We start from the raw sequence: 17,448 nt of genomic DNA, 5'->3' as shown, positions 1-17,448 counted from the left end.
GAATTTGGTCCCCTGATTAATGAAGGCCAACCCACCAATACACCACCTTAACCTTACTAACTTGCACAGTAACTTTAAGGGATCTGTGGTCGTGGACCCCAAGATCCCTCTGTTGCTCCACACTGCTAAGAATCCTGCCATAAACTGCCACGTTCATGTGCATTTATGTTGGAAGTCATGGCAATGTTAGAATAACAGCAAGGTGGGCCTTTTGCTGTTACAAAGGCACTTTTTTTTTGGTGCAGAGCTATTTGTCAGCTTAACCGTTTGGAGTAGGAACGTTTGATTCAACATTTTTTGCATAAATCAATCCACCATCAAGTATTTTCAGTTAACATAATTTCATTGAAAGTATATATATTTTTAGGAAATGCTGATTGCCAATTTAGCTGGAGAAGAATTATTAAATTTACTGGCTTGAGTGAGCTGGGCTAATATTTCAGGGTGGTTCTGCAATTCCATAATTCCATCCATCTGTGTTCTAGTTTTCTAAGCCCCTGAGCCCAATAACAGCTTCAAGTCATTTATTTCACTCAGTAATATGACCATTGGTATTAACGCCAGACACATAAGAACATAAGAAATAGGAACAGGAGTCGGCCATCTGGCCCGTCGAGCCTGCTCCACCAGTCAATTAGATCATGGCTGATCTGACCATGGACCCATCTTCACCTAACTCCCTTTTCCCCAGAGATCTTAATTCCCCTATTATGCAAAGATCTATCCAAAGATCTTATATATATTTATTGAGGTAGCCTCCACTGCTTCGTTGGGCAGAGAATTCCACGGATTCATTACTCTAGGGGGAAAGCAGTTCCTTCTCATCTCTGTCCTAAATTTACTCCTCTGAATCTTGAGGCTGAATGCCTGGATTCTAGTTTCACTTACATAAGATTGATTTATAGGACTTGAATGGAATCAGAAATTTGGAATTTTGAGAAAACTTCTATTTGAGGCAATTCCTCTTTAAATAGATTCTATTACTCAACAAATTTAGAGAACGAATTATTGAACAGTATGGGTCAGGACAATTACAGATTTGATTGGTCAGCTGGTATCTAATCTTAGCTTGCACGCCAGTAGAGTCAATGCTCCAGTAACCCAGGAAAGGGTTCCGATTTCCAGATTGATCCCAGTCTTGCAGTCCTTTATCTGGGATGGTGTGTGTGTGGATATGCGGAGAAAAAGAGAGAGGTGAGGGTTCAGACTCTGATGCCAACCCTACAATTAAACTGCATATTAACACCCAATACTAGTGTAATCACCAGCTCAATAATGTTTGTTGGCCACTCCAATCCCTTTAGGATGGGAGGGAGAAAAATGAATTTGTCAGTTTGCAGTGACTTGTACTAATCTGTCTGTTCTCCAAGCAGATGGCAGTGATCTGGATGCTGTTAGCCACGGCAGCATGGATAGCTCTACTGAAACTAACACTGTGGAGCAGTCCCAGTTCAGCTCGGAGCAAATGAAAGTAGATTCCACTGATGATAGATCTAGTACAGGTACATCTTAAGGTGTCATCAATATCTGTTGACTCAAAACCTCTCTTTTGTTTTGTTCATTGCTTTTTGCTGTTCCCTCTGGTCTGTCTGCGATTATCTGCTTGTATCCATCTTACGTGGCTTTTAATTTCTGCTTCTCATGCATCTTGCCCTTCCATAAACCTCTTTATGTTCATCTACCATCTGGCGTACCCTTGTATTACTGCTCTCTGCACACAGCTCGGCTTGGCTCTAGCTCCAGCTATGGGTATGGCAGTCAGGAGTCCTTGAATGAAAGGCTTCCTAGTCTTTCTCTCTGGATTTCCTCAGAACTGGCGGATATCCACATGTTTTCAGGTAATTGTCTAACTTTTTGTCTCCTTTCTAGTTCTGCTTTGACTGACTTAGACTTTTTTCCTGATTGTTACAATTTTTAGCATTTTCCCAGATGTGGTGTACAACATAAGACATAGGAGCAGAATTAGGCTGTTCAACCCATCGAGTCTGCTCCACCACTCCATCTTGGCTGATCCCGGACCCCACTCAACCCCTACACCTACCTGCCTTCTTGCCATATCCTTTGATGCCCAGACCTATCACGAAATGATTAACTTATGCCTTAAATATACCCATGGACTTTGCCTCCACTGCAGACTGTGGCAGAGCGTTCCACAGATTCACTACTCTGGCTAAAAAAAATTCTTCCTTCCTCTTCTAAAAGTTGCTCCTCAATTTTGAGGCTGTGCCCTCAAGTTCTGGATACCCCCACATAGGAGACATTCTCTCCATATCCACCTTATCGAGTCCTTTCAACATTCAGTAGGTTTCAATGAGATTCTCCCCACATTCTTCTAAATTCCAGTGAGTACAGGCCCAAGACTGCCAAACGCTCCTCATATATTAACCCCTTCATTCCCAGAATCATCCTTCTGAACATCCTCTGGACTCCCTCCAATGACAATACATCCTTTCTGAGATATGGGGCCCAAAACTATTGATAGTTCTCCAAGTGCAGCCTAACTGGTGTTTTATAAAGGCTCAGCATTATTTCTTTGCTTTTATATTCGATTCCCCTGAACTAAATGCCAACATTGCATTTGCCCTCTTTACCACACACTCAACCTGTAAATTAACCTTCTGGGAGTCTTACTGGAGGATTCCAAAGTCCCTCTGCACCTCTGATGTTTGAGCCCTCTCGCCATTCAGATAATAGTCTCCACCATTGTTCCTTTTACCAAAATGCATCATCGTACATTTCCCAACACTGTATTCCATCTGCCACTTTTTTGCCCATTCTTCCAATTTGTCTAATCCTGCTGCAACTGTATTGCTTCCTCAGCACTACCTACCCCGCTACCAATCTTTGTATCATCTGCAAACGTTGCCACAAAGCCATCAATACTATTATCCAAATCATTGACAAACAATGTGAAAAGTAGCGGTCCCAATACTGACCCCTGAGGAATACCACTAGTCACTGGCAACCAACCAGAAAAGACCCTTTTTATTCCCACTCGCTGCCTCCTGCCTGTCAGCCATTCCTCTATCCATGCCAGTATCTTTCCTGTAACGCCATGGGATTTTATCTTGTTAAGCAGCCTCATGTGTGGCACCTTATCAAATGCCTTCTGAAAATCAAAGTAAACGACATTCATAGTCAGAACATTCTACAACATAGAAACAGGCCTGTCGATGCCGACCATCAGTTCTATCTACACTAAACCTACGTGTCTGCATTAGTTCCATATTCCTCTATCTCAGAGGTTCCCAAGCTGAGGTCCACAGTTCCCTCAGTTAATAGTGGGAATCCATGGCATAAAAAAGTTTCAGAACCCCTTCTCAGTCAGGTACATATCAAGGACTTCCTGTCCAATCTTGAAGCTCCTCGCTGATTCACTTGGCAACTGGTGGAACAGTTTCTTCTGCACTTCCCTCCGGAGATCTGGTTCCAGGAGGTCTATGCGAGATCTCAGGTTCCTGCTCATGAACAGCATTGCAGGTGTTTGATATGGCGTAACATGTACAGAGTTCCGATACACAAAAAGGAAGTTGTCCATCCTGTGCTTCAGAGAAATGTCTTCCTCAAAACGTCTATAGATGTACCTTGGAGAACATTCTGACAGACTGCTTCACAGTCTGGTATGGGGTGGGGGAGACTACTGCACAGGACTGAAAGAAGCTGCAGAAGGTTGTAAAATTAGTCAACTTCCATCTTGGGTACTAGCCTACAAAGTACCCAGGGCATCTTCAAGGAGCAATGTCTCAGAACGGCAGCGTACGTTACTAAGCCCCTCCAGCACCCAGGGCATGCCCTTTTCTCACTGTTACCATCAGGTAGGAGGTTCAGAAGCCTGAAGGCACACACTCAGTGATTCAGGAACATCTTCTTCCCCTCTGCCATCTGATTCCTAAATGGATATTGAACCCGTGAACACTGCCTCACTGTTTTTGCGCTATTTTTAATCTATTCAATATATGTATACTGTAATTGAGTTATTATTTTTTCTTCTATATTATGTATTGCATTGAATTGCTGCTGCTAAGTCAACAAATTCCACGACACCTGCAGCTGATAATAAACCTGATTCTGATTCCTTGTCTATTGCTTTAATGGATTTCTTAAATATTTGGATAAACCTTTCAGCTAACCTATTCGTTGCTGGGTGGTGAGGAGCTGACTTGAAATGTCTGATGCCATTTTTTTTTCATGAATAGTCTGAATTCTTCTGACGTGCATTGTGGTCCGTTGTCACTCACAATTTGTTCTGGTAAGCCATTTCTAGTGCAGATAGTCCTCAGAGTGGAAATAGTCTTTGCTGATGTGGTTGACTTCATTGGTATAACCTCCAGCCATTTCGAATGAGCAATCAGGAACATGGAGTCCATGAATGGCCCAGCAAAGTTAATATGTACTCTTTGCCATGGTGAAGACAGCCACTCCCATGGGTGTAATGGTGCCTGTGGGGTGTATTTTGAACTTTTTGGCATCCCGAACAGCTTTTGGCCAAGCCTTCATTCTGTTTATCTATTCCTGGCCACCACACGTAGCTCCAGGCAAGACTTTTCACCTTGACTGTACCCAGGTGACCTTTGTGCAGATTCTCTAACGTTCTGGTGCGCAGTTTAGAGGAACTGCACACAAGATCCACACATCAGCGTTCTTTGACATACAGACTCAGGACTACAATGAGCTGGCCATCCTTCCATGGTGACGTCATTGACTTTTGACAATGTCGGGTCATTCCTTATTTCTCTTATTACTTCGGGATTTTTTTACCAGCAACTGGTCCACAATGTGGTGTGGAACACTTCTACTGGGTCACAGTTTGAGGACTTTACTTTTTCAGTTGTCAGCAGTGGAAGACGTGACAAGCCATCAGCATTGCTGTGTTGTTTGGTACCCTAGAATTTTTATGTCATAAGAGTAGGCTCCTAGAAATAGTGCCCAATGTTATAACTGGGTAGCCGTCATCACTGGAATTATCTTCCTGGGATTGAAAACAGACAAAAGCGGTTGCTGACCCTCGTGTAAACTTTTGTCCATAGGGGTAGTGGTGGAACTTCCTTATTCCCTAGACTAAGAACCTCTCGGTCAATGTATGTGTAGTTGCGTTATGCGCACATCAGTGATCTTGAAGGAAACACAATTGGTCTTTCAGATGCATCTTTCATAATGTGTGACTAAACGGCTTCAATGCCATAGGAGGACGCATCACACACCAGTCTGATGGGTCATGATGGGTGAGCAGTTCTTAGGATGTTATTAGTCCCTTAGTTTCCTTGAAAGTGCTTTTACATCTTTCTGACCATTCCCACTTTGCTCCTGTCTGCAACAGTGCATTGAATGGATGCAAAACTGTCGCAATGTTGGAGAGAAAGCAGTGGTAGTAGTTTACAAGGCCCAAGTATGATCTGAATTGTGACAGATTTTCCAGTTGGGTGCCTGTAGCACTGCTTCAGTCTTCTCTTGTGACTTATGTAAGCCCTGCTTGGCAATGACATGTCCACAACTTGAGATTTCATTCTTGAAAATCTCTCATTTGTCTCTCTCTGTGCACAGACCATACTCACTCAGCCTGGTAAACACTCTACCAGGGTTCTGGAGCTGCTGTTCATTATTTTTACCAGTCATGATGATGTTGTCAAGGTAACATTGTGTTCCTGGGATATCTTGAAGCACTTGGTCTATTGGTCTTTGTCAAATCTGACATCAAAGATGAGACAATTGTACTGGAACAGACTCTTGTGAGTGTTTATTGTGAGGAACTTCCTGCTTGACTTCGCAATCTCCATTTACAGATGGACAAGTCAATCTTTGAAAACCTCTCCCTGCCCGCGAAAGATGCAAAATTGTCTTCTATTCGTGGTGGGGAGTGCTGCATAATATGCAGCACCGGGTTGATGCTCACTCTGAAATCCCACATATGTGAAAGGCCCCGGCCTTTCCTTTCTTGATCACTGGGACAATGGGCGTCGCCCAGTCACTCCACTCAACCTTGGAAAGAATTCCAGACGCCTGCAACCTCTGTGGTTCAGCATCCACTTTGGAACATAGTATATAAGGCAACGGACGCGCTTTAAGGTATCTTGATGTTGCTGCTTCATCCAGTTCAATTCTGGCCTTCATGCCTTTGAGTTTACCAATACCCTTCTCAAACACCTTCTCATTAGCATTAAGCAGCTGTGGCAGTCTCTGCTTAGTGCCACCATTTGGCCTGCCGTTGCCTGTTGATGCCACACTGAGAGCTTTGATTGAATGCTAGTCTAGTTGAATTTTTCTCAACGATTTGCATCCGAAAAATGCTGGCCAACCACTTTTCAATACATAAAGCTCTAACTGCTGTATTTGGCCTCCATGTGTCACATTTGCTTTCAGTTTGCCTTTGGGAGACACTTTTTCACTTGTGTTAGGCTTTAGCATTGTTGAGGTCTTCTCTAATGGTATCTTAAAATAGTCTGTTGTAGTCAGCCTCTGGAATTATAGACAAGCTGACCCTCTATCCAGTTCCATTTTCAGTTTTACACAAGATGCATCTATTGTGATCCGCTTCAGTTGTCCCATGCAGTTCTAGACGTGACAGTTCACCTTCGTCAGAGTCTGTTGTCTGATGCTGTCTTACATTTGGTAACTTTATGCATTTGCTTAGTTTTGTGTTTGAGACTTTTCACTTGATTGTGCTTTTTGTCTGCCTTGCACATTCTATGTGGCCTTGTCTATGACATTTTCTGCAGACTTTTTCTTTGAACCAACAATCATTTGCATCATGGAAGGATTTGCCACATCAATAACATTTCTGGCTTTTTGCACTATATTCAGGGACATTTTGTGCATTTCACATTCTAATCTCCTTTTCCGTAGTTCTGCTACGTCCTTTGCTGCAGTCTCTAACGATACTGCAATGGTCAATGCCCGTTTTAAGGTTTTGTCTCTTTCTGCCAGTAGCCTCGTTTGAGTGCTTTGACTGTGCAAGCCACATACAAGCCTGTCCCTTAATGCATCAGAAAGTTCATCTCTAAGTCACAGTACTGGGAAAGTTTGAGCAGTTCTGCAATGTATTCAGGAAAGCTTTCATCTTTTAACTGGTTCCTTTCATAAAATTGAAATATCTCGGCTATTATCAGCGGTTTGAGGCTCAAGTGATTTTGTAAACTTGTAACAATTTCATCAAAATTCTTGCTTGCCAGCTTCTCAGGGGTTACTTGGTTGCATAAGAGACTGTACATCCTTGCACCCATTAAGCTAAGAAATACAGGGGCTTTCTTTTGCTCCTCCATGTTGTTCGCATTACAATACAGTTCAACACTCTCGATATACAACTCCCAGCCGTCATTAGTGCTATCAAATTCATCAGCCTTCCCGACTGAAACCACTGCCACATTATTTTCACTTTAAGTTTTGGGACGGCCTTCTGGTGCTGTTTAAGTCTCTGTTTCATCCTGTAACTGTCAGTGTAGTCAATGATATTTTCTGACATTCAGGTTCGAACTCATCGCCAACTTGTTGTGTCTATGCACAACTACATGTATATTAAATAAAAGCATGCACGTGGGAGATGACTTTAACTGGTGTGTTCACATTGCAGTGAGAGCGAGAGAGAGAGAGCGATGCACATGTGTAGAGAACAGGTCAATGCGGATGCGCAGATAACTGATCAATACATTGTGCTAAGGGGTAGGGTCATTGCTCTAAAAGAAATAGATTCATACATTACAATCCCCACCACTGAATTTGCAATCGTCCACATATTTAGAAATAGTTTTTAATTCCAGAGCCAGAATCATGAATGTAGTGTGAGCATCAGTAATCCCAGTACTGATTCATGCACTCGCCATCGTTCACTGTGGATAACTACCCTAGTTATATTATACCCTACACACCAGCTCTCTGTGTTCTGTTCTGAAACCACCTACCACAATCCACTCTGCTGCTGCTTTGGCATTTTTGAACCCACAAGTCTGTTGTGGGTTACCTCAGCCAAACTGTAATGTAGGTAAATTACTTTGACAGTGTTTCTATTGTCTCTTCTGTATTAATACCTCTTCAAACAATTTAGTTTGTCAATCAAGAGTATATTTATCTCTCTCCTCCAAAAATCGAAAATCACTTTAGATTGTTTGCTTTAGCTGTTGCTGCACCTAAAGCAAGGAGTGTGTATGAATAACTTTCCAAATAAGCATTCAGTCAGACTTACTCAGAGTTTTTGTAACTCATCTCGGTTCATGCTCCATTGATCCTAAAAGCATTTTCCAAGTAAATATTTAAAAAGGTCCAAGTTGATACATCCTCTCAGTTATTGGCTTTCGTTCTGTTTGAAAGCTGCGTTTGCCAGTAATAATCTGCATCTGTTTATTTGCGCTATGGCCAAGATCAGTCTGGAACTTAATGGTTAACACAACACTTTACAGAGTGCTGGCTGCCAGATCTAGGTTCAATTTCCAATCCTGTCTGTAAGGAAATTGTGCATTCTCCCTGTGACCATGTGGGTTTCCTCCGGGTGCTCTGGTTTCCTCCCACAGTCCAAAGACGTGTGGGTTAGGGTTAGTGATTTGCGGGCATGCTCTGTTGTTGCCGTAAGTGTGATGACACTTGCTCAGCACAATGCTGATTTGATTTAACACAAAGTGACATATTTCACTGTATGTTTCAAAATATATGTAACAAACCTTTAATGTGGTTAACCTGTGTGTTGCAACTGTTTTCTCTTGGTATGGCTCACTTTCACTGTGTGAGTGAAGGTGTATTTAGGGTTTGCAATATCACCGTTGTTGATTGTGGTTACTGATCAAGTTCAAGTTTATTGTCATTCAACCATAACATATACTGCAGACTGAAGCAGCAAACCACTGGACAAAGGTGATCATCTGAAGACTAAATTCTTCTTTGGATTTTTGACAGTGTAAATTAATTGTCTAATGGTTATTTCTCCCTCTTCCTTATACTTAAAAACAAACAAAAAGGAGCAAGAGTCAGCCACTTGGCTTTCCAGCCTGTTGTGTCATTCACTGTGATAATGGCTGGTGATCTACCTCAGTGTCAATTTTTACGCCATCCCCATAACCCTTAACGTCCAGGAATCTTATCAATATTTGTTTTGAATAAATATAATGACACAACCCACACAGCCCTTGGTAGAGTATTCTGAAGTTTCATCATCTAGTGAAGAAAATTCTCCTCGTGATTGTCCTAATAGCCTGTCCCTGTCCTGCAACTGTGGCTCCTGGTTCTATAACCCTCAGTGAGGGGAGACAGCTACCCTGAATCTAGTCTGTCAAGTACTTGGAGAATTTGCATGTTTCAAAGAGATCTCCCTTCATTCTGCTAAACCTTATCAAGAATAAGGTTTCAGTGTATTCCAGCTCACTTCATACAACACCCTAAAATTTTGTGAATGCTCTCCCTCTGTGGCAAGTACATCCATGGGAAAGGAGATCAAAGCTGCACACAGTGCTCCATATGCAGTCTCAGCAAAGAAACTTCCTTATTCCTATATTCAAGTCCTTGGGTATTAAAGCTAGTGCAGCATTTGCCTTCCTAACAGCTTATTGCACCTTCATTTTGGCCTTTAGTTGACAAGCATTCATGCATGTTACATGCAGCTGAGTGCATAACTCCACAATTTTGTGCATTGATATTTGTTAGGCACAATCTCATCCACTCCCTCTGCTCATCCAAATATTCTTCAGACCCCTTTCATTCTCCACCAGCCAAGTCATTGATATATGTAGATTGTGAGCAGCTGGGGTCCAAGTACCCGGTGCACCACAGACTATCACCGAGATAAAGAATGGTTTATTCCTATTGTCTGTTTCCTGACTGTCGTCTCTCCTTCACTCCGTATACTCTCTGTTTCCTGACTGGCGTCTCTCCTTCATCCCGTATATTCTCTGTTTCCTGACTGTCATCTCCCCTTCCTCCCGTATATTGTCTGTCTGCTGACTGTTGTCTCTCCTTCATCACGTGTATTGTCTGTTTCCTGACTGTTGTCTCTCCTTCATCACGTGTATTGTCTGTTTCCTGACTGTTGTCTCTCCTTCATCACGTGTATTGTCTGTTTCCTGACTGTTGTCTCTCCTTCACTCCGTATACTCTCTGTTTCCTGACTCGTCTCTCCTTCCTCCCGTATATTGTCTGTCTCCTGACTGCCGTCTCTCCCTCATCCCGTATATTGTCTGTTTCCTGACTGTCGTCTCTCCGTCATCTCATATATTGTCTATTTTCTGATTGGTATCTCTCCTTCATCACGTGTATTGTCTGTTTCCTGACTGTCATCTCTCCTTCATCCTGTATATCGCACCCAATCCCATGTGTTCTAAATCTGCACGCTAACCTCATATGTGCCCTTTATCAAAAGCCACCACAGCCACTGGTTCTCTCTTACCTTTTCTACTAGTTTCATCTTTCAAAAACTCACATAGCTTTATTACTTTTTTATAAATCCCCTCAATCTGATTCATTTTTTCCAAGTGTTCTGTTATTCCATGGTATGTAATGGTTTCTGGTATTTTGGGAGCTATTGTAAAGGATGTTATGATTTGCTGACAAAGGCATTTAATCAGCACTGTAATGGCGTTTTATTATTGTCGTCTAAGGTGGACAGTCAGATCTCGGATACAACTCATTATCGAAGGATGAGGTGAGACGGAGTGAAGTGCCTTCAGCCCTTGGCTCGGAGCAGTCTGCTGTATGTCAGCCGGTGGACAAGGATGACAAGAAAGAGAGCGACTCCAGTTCATGTACATCTCAACTCTTATTCCTTTGTAAAGCGTATCTCTGTGTATGGTTCACATAGCATAAACTGGCTGGATTTGATGGAAAATTTGATCACAACACATGATGGAGATATTTCTCTCTCTTTGTACACTTGGCTATGCTTGAGTTGTCCAGAATTAATGTCTTGGTGTTTGGGGAGGTGTCGCTAGACTATGGGAAGGTAAATTGAAAAGCTCTGGGAGTAATCATACCTGCAGTTGTGAGTAGGGATGATTACTGATTCCTCAGCCCCTCAAATCTAGATCAAAAACAATCAGCCACCTGGTTTGTAAAGTAGGTTTGTATTCCACAAGTTTGATTCCTGATGAAGGGTCTCAGCCTTGACTGTTTATTCCTCTCTATAGATGCTGCCTGACCTTCTGAATTCCTCCAGCATTTTATGTGTGTGTTGTTTTTGTATTTCACTTCAGAGTACCTGAGCATTAAGGGAGTTGAGAGAGATTATTCAAACAGCAAGTAAAAGATCGAACAGCCACCATGTTAGTTCCATTTGTTCCTGAATTCCTGAAAGTGAAACAACAGTCAAATGGCTGAATTTATTTGACATCTTAAACTGTGGTATTGTAGTGTGAGAGCTTCAAAAGTGTAACCTAAAACACTAGATCAGATTTCAGATTCTGGACAACTTCACTTTCCATTTGATTTGGATGATCTATTCTGGGTTCATTGTAGAAGCTGGTTTCCAATTTCTCAGACTACCTAAATGACAACTTTACCCTGAATTAATAACCAAGGTCACATTATTACTGATGTTTTATTTGATTAATTCAACATGTAACTAAATTATAATCCCAAGAGTTTCTGTAGATGCTGGAAATCCAGACCAACACACAAAGTGCTGGAGGAACTCAGTAGGTCAGGCAGCAACTATGGAGAGGAACATGAGCCTATATTTCAGGCCGAAACTTTTCATCAGGAATGGCTGATGAAGGTTCTTGGCTGAAAACGTCAACTCTTTATTCCTTTCCATAGATGATGTTTTCAGATCAAATGTTTTTGTTAATTTGCCCAATAATGATTTTTTTTTTTTTTTTTTTGCATTACTTCCAGTATCTGAGTGTGAAAGTGCAAAGGGCAGTGGAGATTGTCTGCCCCATTTGGAATTTCAAGGAAGCAGTAGCAAATTGAAATCGGTCTCCAGCATCGTGAAGGTGAATTGCAGCTTGGAGGCTGCTCAGCCAAACCCTAATGCTGAGGAAAGCAATGGTGTGTAATTCCGGCATGTTTTATATCAGGAAGTTCCATTTAAAGATTATTGCAACTTTCAAAGCTTTTCACTAATGGAAATATTTAAACTGTGCTTTAAAATCAAATGCATGGATATATTACATCTGCCTTCAAGGTAAATCCAGCCACAGCTATTCCCCAGCTTTTTCCATTAGCCCTCTAATTTTCTCCCTCAAGCGTCTATTTACTCTCTTTCTTAGCTCCTGAATTCTGTCAGCATGATTAAATCAAGGTTCTGCTTGTTTCATTGTGTGAACTTGCTGCAGCCTCTCACTTCGGTCCTTCACTAAGGCACCAGGAATGCAGCGCAGAATTCTAGAAACATGTCAACTGCCACAAAAACACTGAATGTCCCAACTATCTCTAATCCCTGATCACAATAGTTTGTTCTAAGTATCCTCTGTTCCCCTGCCTCCCCCCCTCACCAAGTTTACCGATGCAAGTGAAAGTAAATTTATCATCAATGTACATGTCACCAGATACTATGTGATTCATTTTTGGCAGGCATTTACAGAAAATAAAGAAGTACGGCAATATTTACGAGAAACCATAAATAACAAAGACTAACAGACAACCAGTGTGCAAAAGAGAACCATGTGTATGGCTGAAAGATCCTGGGGTGCTGAGGTCTTTATTCTGTCTGCATTGCCCAGGGTGATCCATTTAAAATGAGATGCACTTAGGGCACTGCTGCACTGCAAGCCTGGTCTGCTTGGACTGCTGTCTGTTTGTCCTTTATGCCTGCTACTGACATCCACTTACACTGTGGAGTGACCCCACTGTGAAACATGCCCTGGGCAGATGCCAGTCTCGCAGATGCTGTGACAGGACACCAGGTACCATGTATGAAATCTGGAGCTTGCACACTTGCAACTGACAACATTTCCTGCCTCTGTTGTCATGCGGGTTGTATTTTCTTAGGAGTTTACATAGATTTAGCATGTCACTAAAAACTTTGACAAGCTTTTACCAGCTGGAAAAATGGGCTGAAAAGTGGCAGATGGAGTTTAATACAGACAAGTGTGAGGTATTGCACGTTGGAAGGACAAACCAAGGTAGAACATACAGGGTTAATGGTAAGGCACTGAGGAGTGCAGTAGAACAGAGGGATCTGGGAATACAGATACAAAATTCCCTAAAAGTCTCGTCACAAGTAGATAGGGTCGTAAAGAGAGCTTTTGGTACATTGGCCTTTATTAATCAAAGTATTGAGTATAAGAGCTGGAACGTTTTGGTGAGGTTGTATAAGGCATTGGTGAGGCCGAATCTGGAGTATTGTGTTCAGTTTTGGTCACCAAATTACAGGAAGGATATAGGTAAGGTTGAAAGAGTGCAGAGAAGGTTTACAAGGATGTTGCCGAGACTTGAGAAACTCAGTTACAGAGAAAGGTTAAATAGGTTAGGACCTTAATCCCTGGAGCGTAGAAGAATGAAGGGAGATTTAATAGAGGTATATAAAATTATGATGGGTATAGATAGAGTGAATGCAAGCAGGCTTTTTCCACTGAGGCAAGGGGAGAAAAAAACCAGAGGACATGGGTTAAGAGTGAGGGGGGGAAAGTTTAAAGGGAACATTAGAGGGGGCTTCTTCACACAGAGAGTGGTGGGAGTATAGAATGAGCTGCCAGATGAGGTGGTAAATGCGGGTTCTTTTTTAACATTTAAGAATAAATTGGACAGATACATGGATGAGAGGTGTATGGAGGGATCTGGTCCGTGTGCAGGTCAGTGGGACTAGGCAGAAAATGGTTCGGCACAGCCAAGAAGGGCCAAAAGACCTGTTTCTGTGCTGTAGTTTCTATGGTTTCTATGGTTATGGTAAGCTTCTATAGTTGCACAGTGGAGAGTATCCTAACTGGTTATATCACAGCCCGGTATGGAAACATCAACAATCTTGAACAGCAAACTCTACAGAAAGTGGTGGGTGCAGCCAAGACCACAGGTAAAGCCCTCGCCACCGTTGAGCATATTTGCATGGAGTCCTGCCAGAAGAAAGCAACTTCCATTATCAAAGACCTCCAGCATCCAGGCCACGCTTTCTTCTCATTACCATTGGGCAGGAGGTCCAGAAGCTTTAGGTCCCATACCAACAGGTTCAGGAATAGTTATTATTTTACCGTCATCAGGCTCCTGAACAAGAGTAGGTAACTTCATTCATTACAACTCTGAACTGATTCCGCAACTCACTTTCAAAGACTGTTTACAACTCATGCTCAGTATTTTTAATTGCACAGTTTGTCTTTTGTACATTGGTGTTTGTCAGTCTTTGTGTATAGCTTTTCATGAATTCTGTTGTATTTTTCTTTACTGTTAGCTACCTGCAAGAAACTTTACAACACTTTTTGCTTTTACTTTTGAAAGCATTAAATGTGAATTAGACTGAAACGCACTGCAGTATTTAGCCAAATTGAAGATGTTTACTATTTGTTCACAGGTAACGTAGCAGGCATGCTGTTTACCAGCTCCTTCGATAAAGCCAGTTATCTTGAACCCGGACTAGTGCAGAGCAACAGTTTACGCAAGCGGCACAAAAGTGCCGTGGAGCCTGGCCTACAGGAGCAAATGATGTGGGGAGGAAGGAACCGTAACCTCAGTGGTGACATTTACGCAGGGCTGATGGTGCACAGAGGGAGAGTATCCAGTGACCCCCGGGAAATGGCAGGCAAACTGGGCGCTGACGCCAAAATCCTGTCAACTGCTTTACAATTGGCTACAAGACCGAACACGTTACAGATTGGCAAACACAAGCATGTGCTCAAACAGGCAAGCTTAAGCCAAGAGAAGGAACTGAGTGATGAAGATACCCCATTCGAATCAGATGAAACATTAGTTAATACAGAGGATAAAACAGACTCTCCTGCCATCTTTGATTTGGAAGATTTGGACAGTGAGCCTGATAATACAAAGTCTGGTGGAAAACCACATCAGGACCTGAGGCAGCCACCTAAGGAGTTGCAGAGGAGTCAAAGTGCAGCAGCAGGGGTCAAACTGGCAGAAAGAAAGGGAGTTCAAAGAGGCTACGACCCCCTTTCTCTTCTGGCTGCAGAAACTGATCAAGAGAAGGAAGACGATGAAGACGATGATAAATGTGTCTTCACTCCTTCAGCCCGTCGGAACTTGGCTGAAGAAATAGAGATGTACATGGACTCCATGAACAGCCCCTTGTCTAGCCGTGCACCGAGCATGGATTTCTCAAAGCCAGAGGAAGAGAGCAGTGCATCAATTAACACCAGGGTGCTGCCTGCCATGAAAGGATCAAGGCGATGTAGCCTCCCATCAAGCTCACCCACAGCAGCGGGGCTCTCTCGCTCCAGAACGTTTCAACCACAAACAAATGTCCGGCGAAGAGACAGACTTTGGTCCTCCCCATTGTATTCTCCAAGTAGCACCAGGAGGGTGGGGGCTCAGGAGACTGGTAGAGCCTTGACCCTCATGTCACCACCTCCTTTTAAATTAGACTCTTTATTGCCACCCACCTTTGATGTGCTGAAACACAGCATGTTCTCAGCAGGGAAGGGAGTAGCAGAAAAGGCAAGCAAGTGGTACACTAAGTTAGCAACATACGCTGTACCTATCAAAGAAAACGGCAAGGTAGGCAACTTTACAATGGTGGGTATTGTAAACAATGCATTTGAGTTTCCTTGAATAAATTGTAAAATTCATTAAAAATCACCTCAGACAGATTGGCCCAGATGGTGTCTGTTATAAGTCTGATGTGTAGTGCAATCACTCAAATCAAGTATGCTGTCTCCCAAAGGATTCTGTACAGGTGAGTCCTCTGGTGGCTGTAGAGGCCAGTCTGGGATCTACATAATCCTGAGCAGTGTTGGCAAGAGTAAATGCACCTGTGGTTAGTGACTGGGTCTCTTGGTTGTTCAGTCTCTCCTTTCACAGCTGCTGCTTGTTCTGTGTGGCGCAGTGGAGATCACTCTCATGTAAAGCATCAACCTCTTGGACAGGTTTCCTCCTGTGTGTCTGTTGAGTGCAATGTCTGCCCAGTTTTTCCATGTGTCAGGTGTAAACTGGAATTGTGCAGATGCTGTTAATGCCTCAAACCATAACCTGCTTCTGGCATTGTTGATCTTTTTGAAAGGTGTTATGTTTTGTAACCACAAAACAGAAAACTAATTGAAAGGAAAACCAGGGAGTCAAGAGGTGTGAGTCTTAGTTCGTTTTTACTATAAGCAAGTTGTGCACGTACAATATATGTGCATAATGACGTTTGCCATCTTACATTCTTTTACAGATAACCTCCGATGCATTAAGCAAACAACAAAACACTTAATAAAACAATTTATTTACATTCTTACCCTAATATTATTGGATGATTAAATGCACAACACTCCTCCCTTAGCTTCTCCGTGGTGGTTGTAGGAGACTGCAGCAAGTGGTTCTGACAGCGCTGGACACCTCTCTTGTCCTTTTCTCAGCTTTTCCCTCTGGATCTACCTTGATCCTCGCTTCTCACCCAGTCCCGTCATCGTTCTCTTGCTCTATCCCATTCTTGAACCCTTTCACAGGCACGCTGCCCTTCCTTACCCGTGGTTCTCTCACCGTCCCTATTGTGTTTTCGCTCACAGCTCCAGTCGCACTCACACTCTCATTCCTGCTCTTTTTCTTCTTTCTAGTTTAAGCATCTTGATCTTGGGAAGGTGTGGTTAGTTCATTGGAGTATTTTCTTATTAATCTTTGTATTGCTTTCTTTACGATCTGATCTCTCTTGGTTTCCTCATCCACGTCCTCTGACAAATCCTTTGTTTTTGTATATTGACTCTTTTTTTTGGCCTTCCATTCAGACAGCTTGGCTTTGGTCTTTGCATCTACTTTTATAGGCAGCTATTTCTGTCCCACTTGAAGTTTATGCAACAACCTTAATGCACACAGAGTAGATTCTGGTTCTTTATACCCACGAAAGATGAATGCTTGCAACTTTCCTAAAGCTCCCTGAACACTCTGATTAACATATCAGAAGCTTTCTCAGATATGTTACCTACAAAACTATTGTAGTCGGACCACAACTTTCATGCTTCTTCTGAGCAGCATGGTCCTTCTTTGGTCAAATATGCTTTCCTACCAGAGTCAGAGGTTGGCAGCAACACCTGTTTGCCCTCTGTTAGGCAACAGGTCATGGTGTTTAGCATGGAGACAGTTGTGGCATATAATTGGTAGATGGATCTCCAATCAAGTTGTCGTCTCAGCCAATCAAGTCCCCACAATACTGGCGCTCCTGTTGTTACTAACCAGCAGCAATAGAGATGAATTTGAGATTTTTTTTTATAAAATAAACAACGACATTTATTAACCTCTACTCAAAAAATCATGGAACAGTAAATGAACGATTAACTTAAACGGATGTTAACAACGTTATGCATCTATAGGTATCAAACAGTTGAACTTAAAGACAGTTCTTAACAGATCTTTATTAAGCACAGTCTTAAAGTGGTAATTTAATAAGTCCAAATGATTCCT

At 42.4% G+C, this 17,448-nt stretch overlaps 1 protein-coding gene across 4 annotated transcripts in view; it reads left to right on the top strand.

Moving 5' to 3' along the window:
* dennd4a (DENN/MADD domain containing 4A) overlaps window positions 1-17,448 on the top strand; it is a 161,973-nt gene that overhangs the window by 118,561 nt on the left and 25,964 nt on the right. For 3 of the 4 annotated variants that reach the window (XM_072277959.1, XM_072277955.1, XM_072277957.1), the window contains exons 19-22: window positions 1,374-1,502; window positions 10,572-10,715; window positions 11,803-11,958; window positions 14,414-15,570. In XM_072277959.1, the coding sequence (XP_072134060.1) occupies window positions 1,374-1,502; window positions 10,572-10,715; window positions 11,803-11,958; window positions 14,414-15,570 (1,586 nt within the window). Of the gene's footprint in view, window positions 1-1,373; window positions 1,503-1,721; window positions 1,839-10,571; window positions 10,716-11,802; window positions 11,959-14,413; window positions 15,571-17,448 lie in introns of all 4 variants that reach the window. The other variant, XM_072277956.1, reaches the window with a different exon arrangement.

The sequence above is a fragment of the Mobula birostris genome, chromosome 14, assembly GCF_030028105.1.
Source record: "Mobula birostris isolate sMobBir1 chromosome 14, sMobBir1.hap1, whole genome shotgun sequence".
Taxonomy (NCBI): domain Eukaryota; kingdom Metazoa; phylum Chordata; class Chondrichthyes; order Myliobatiformes; family Myliobatidae; genus Mobula; species Mobula birostris.
The sequence above is the reverse complement of the archived record's forward strand: the minus strand, read 5'-3'. Positions and strand labels throughout refer to the sequence as shown.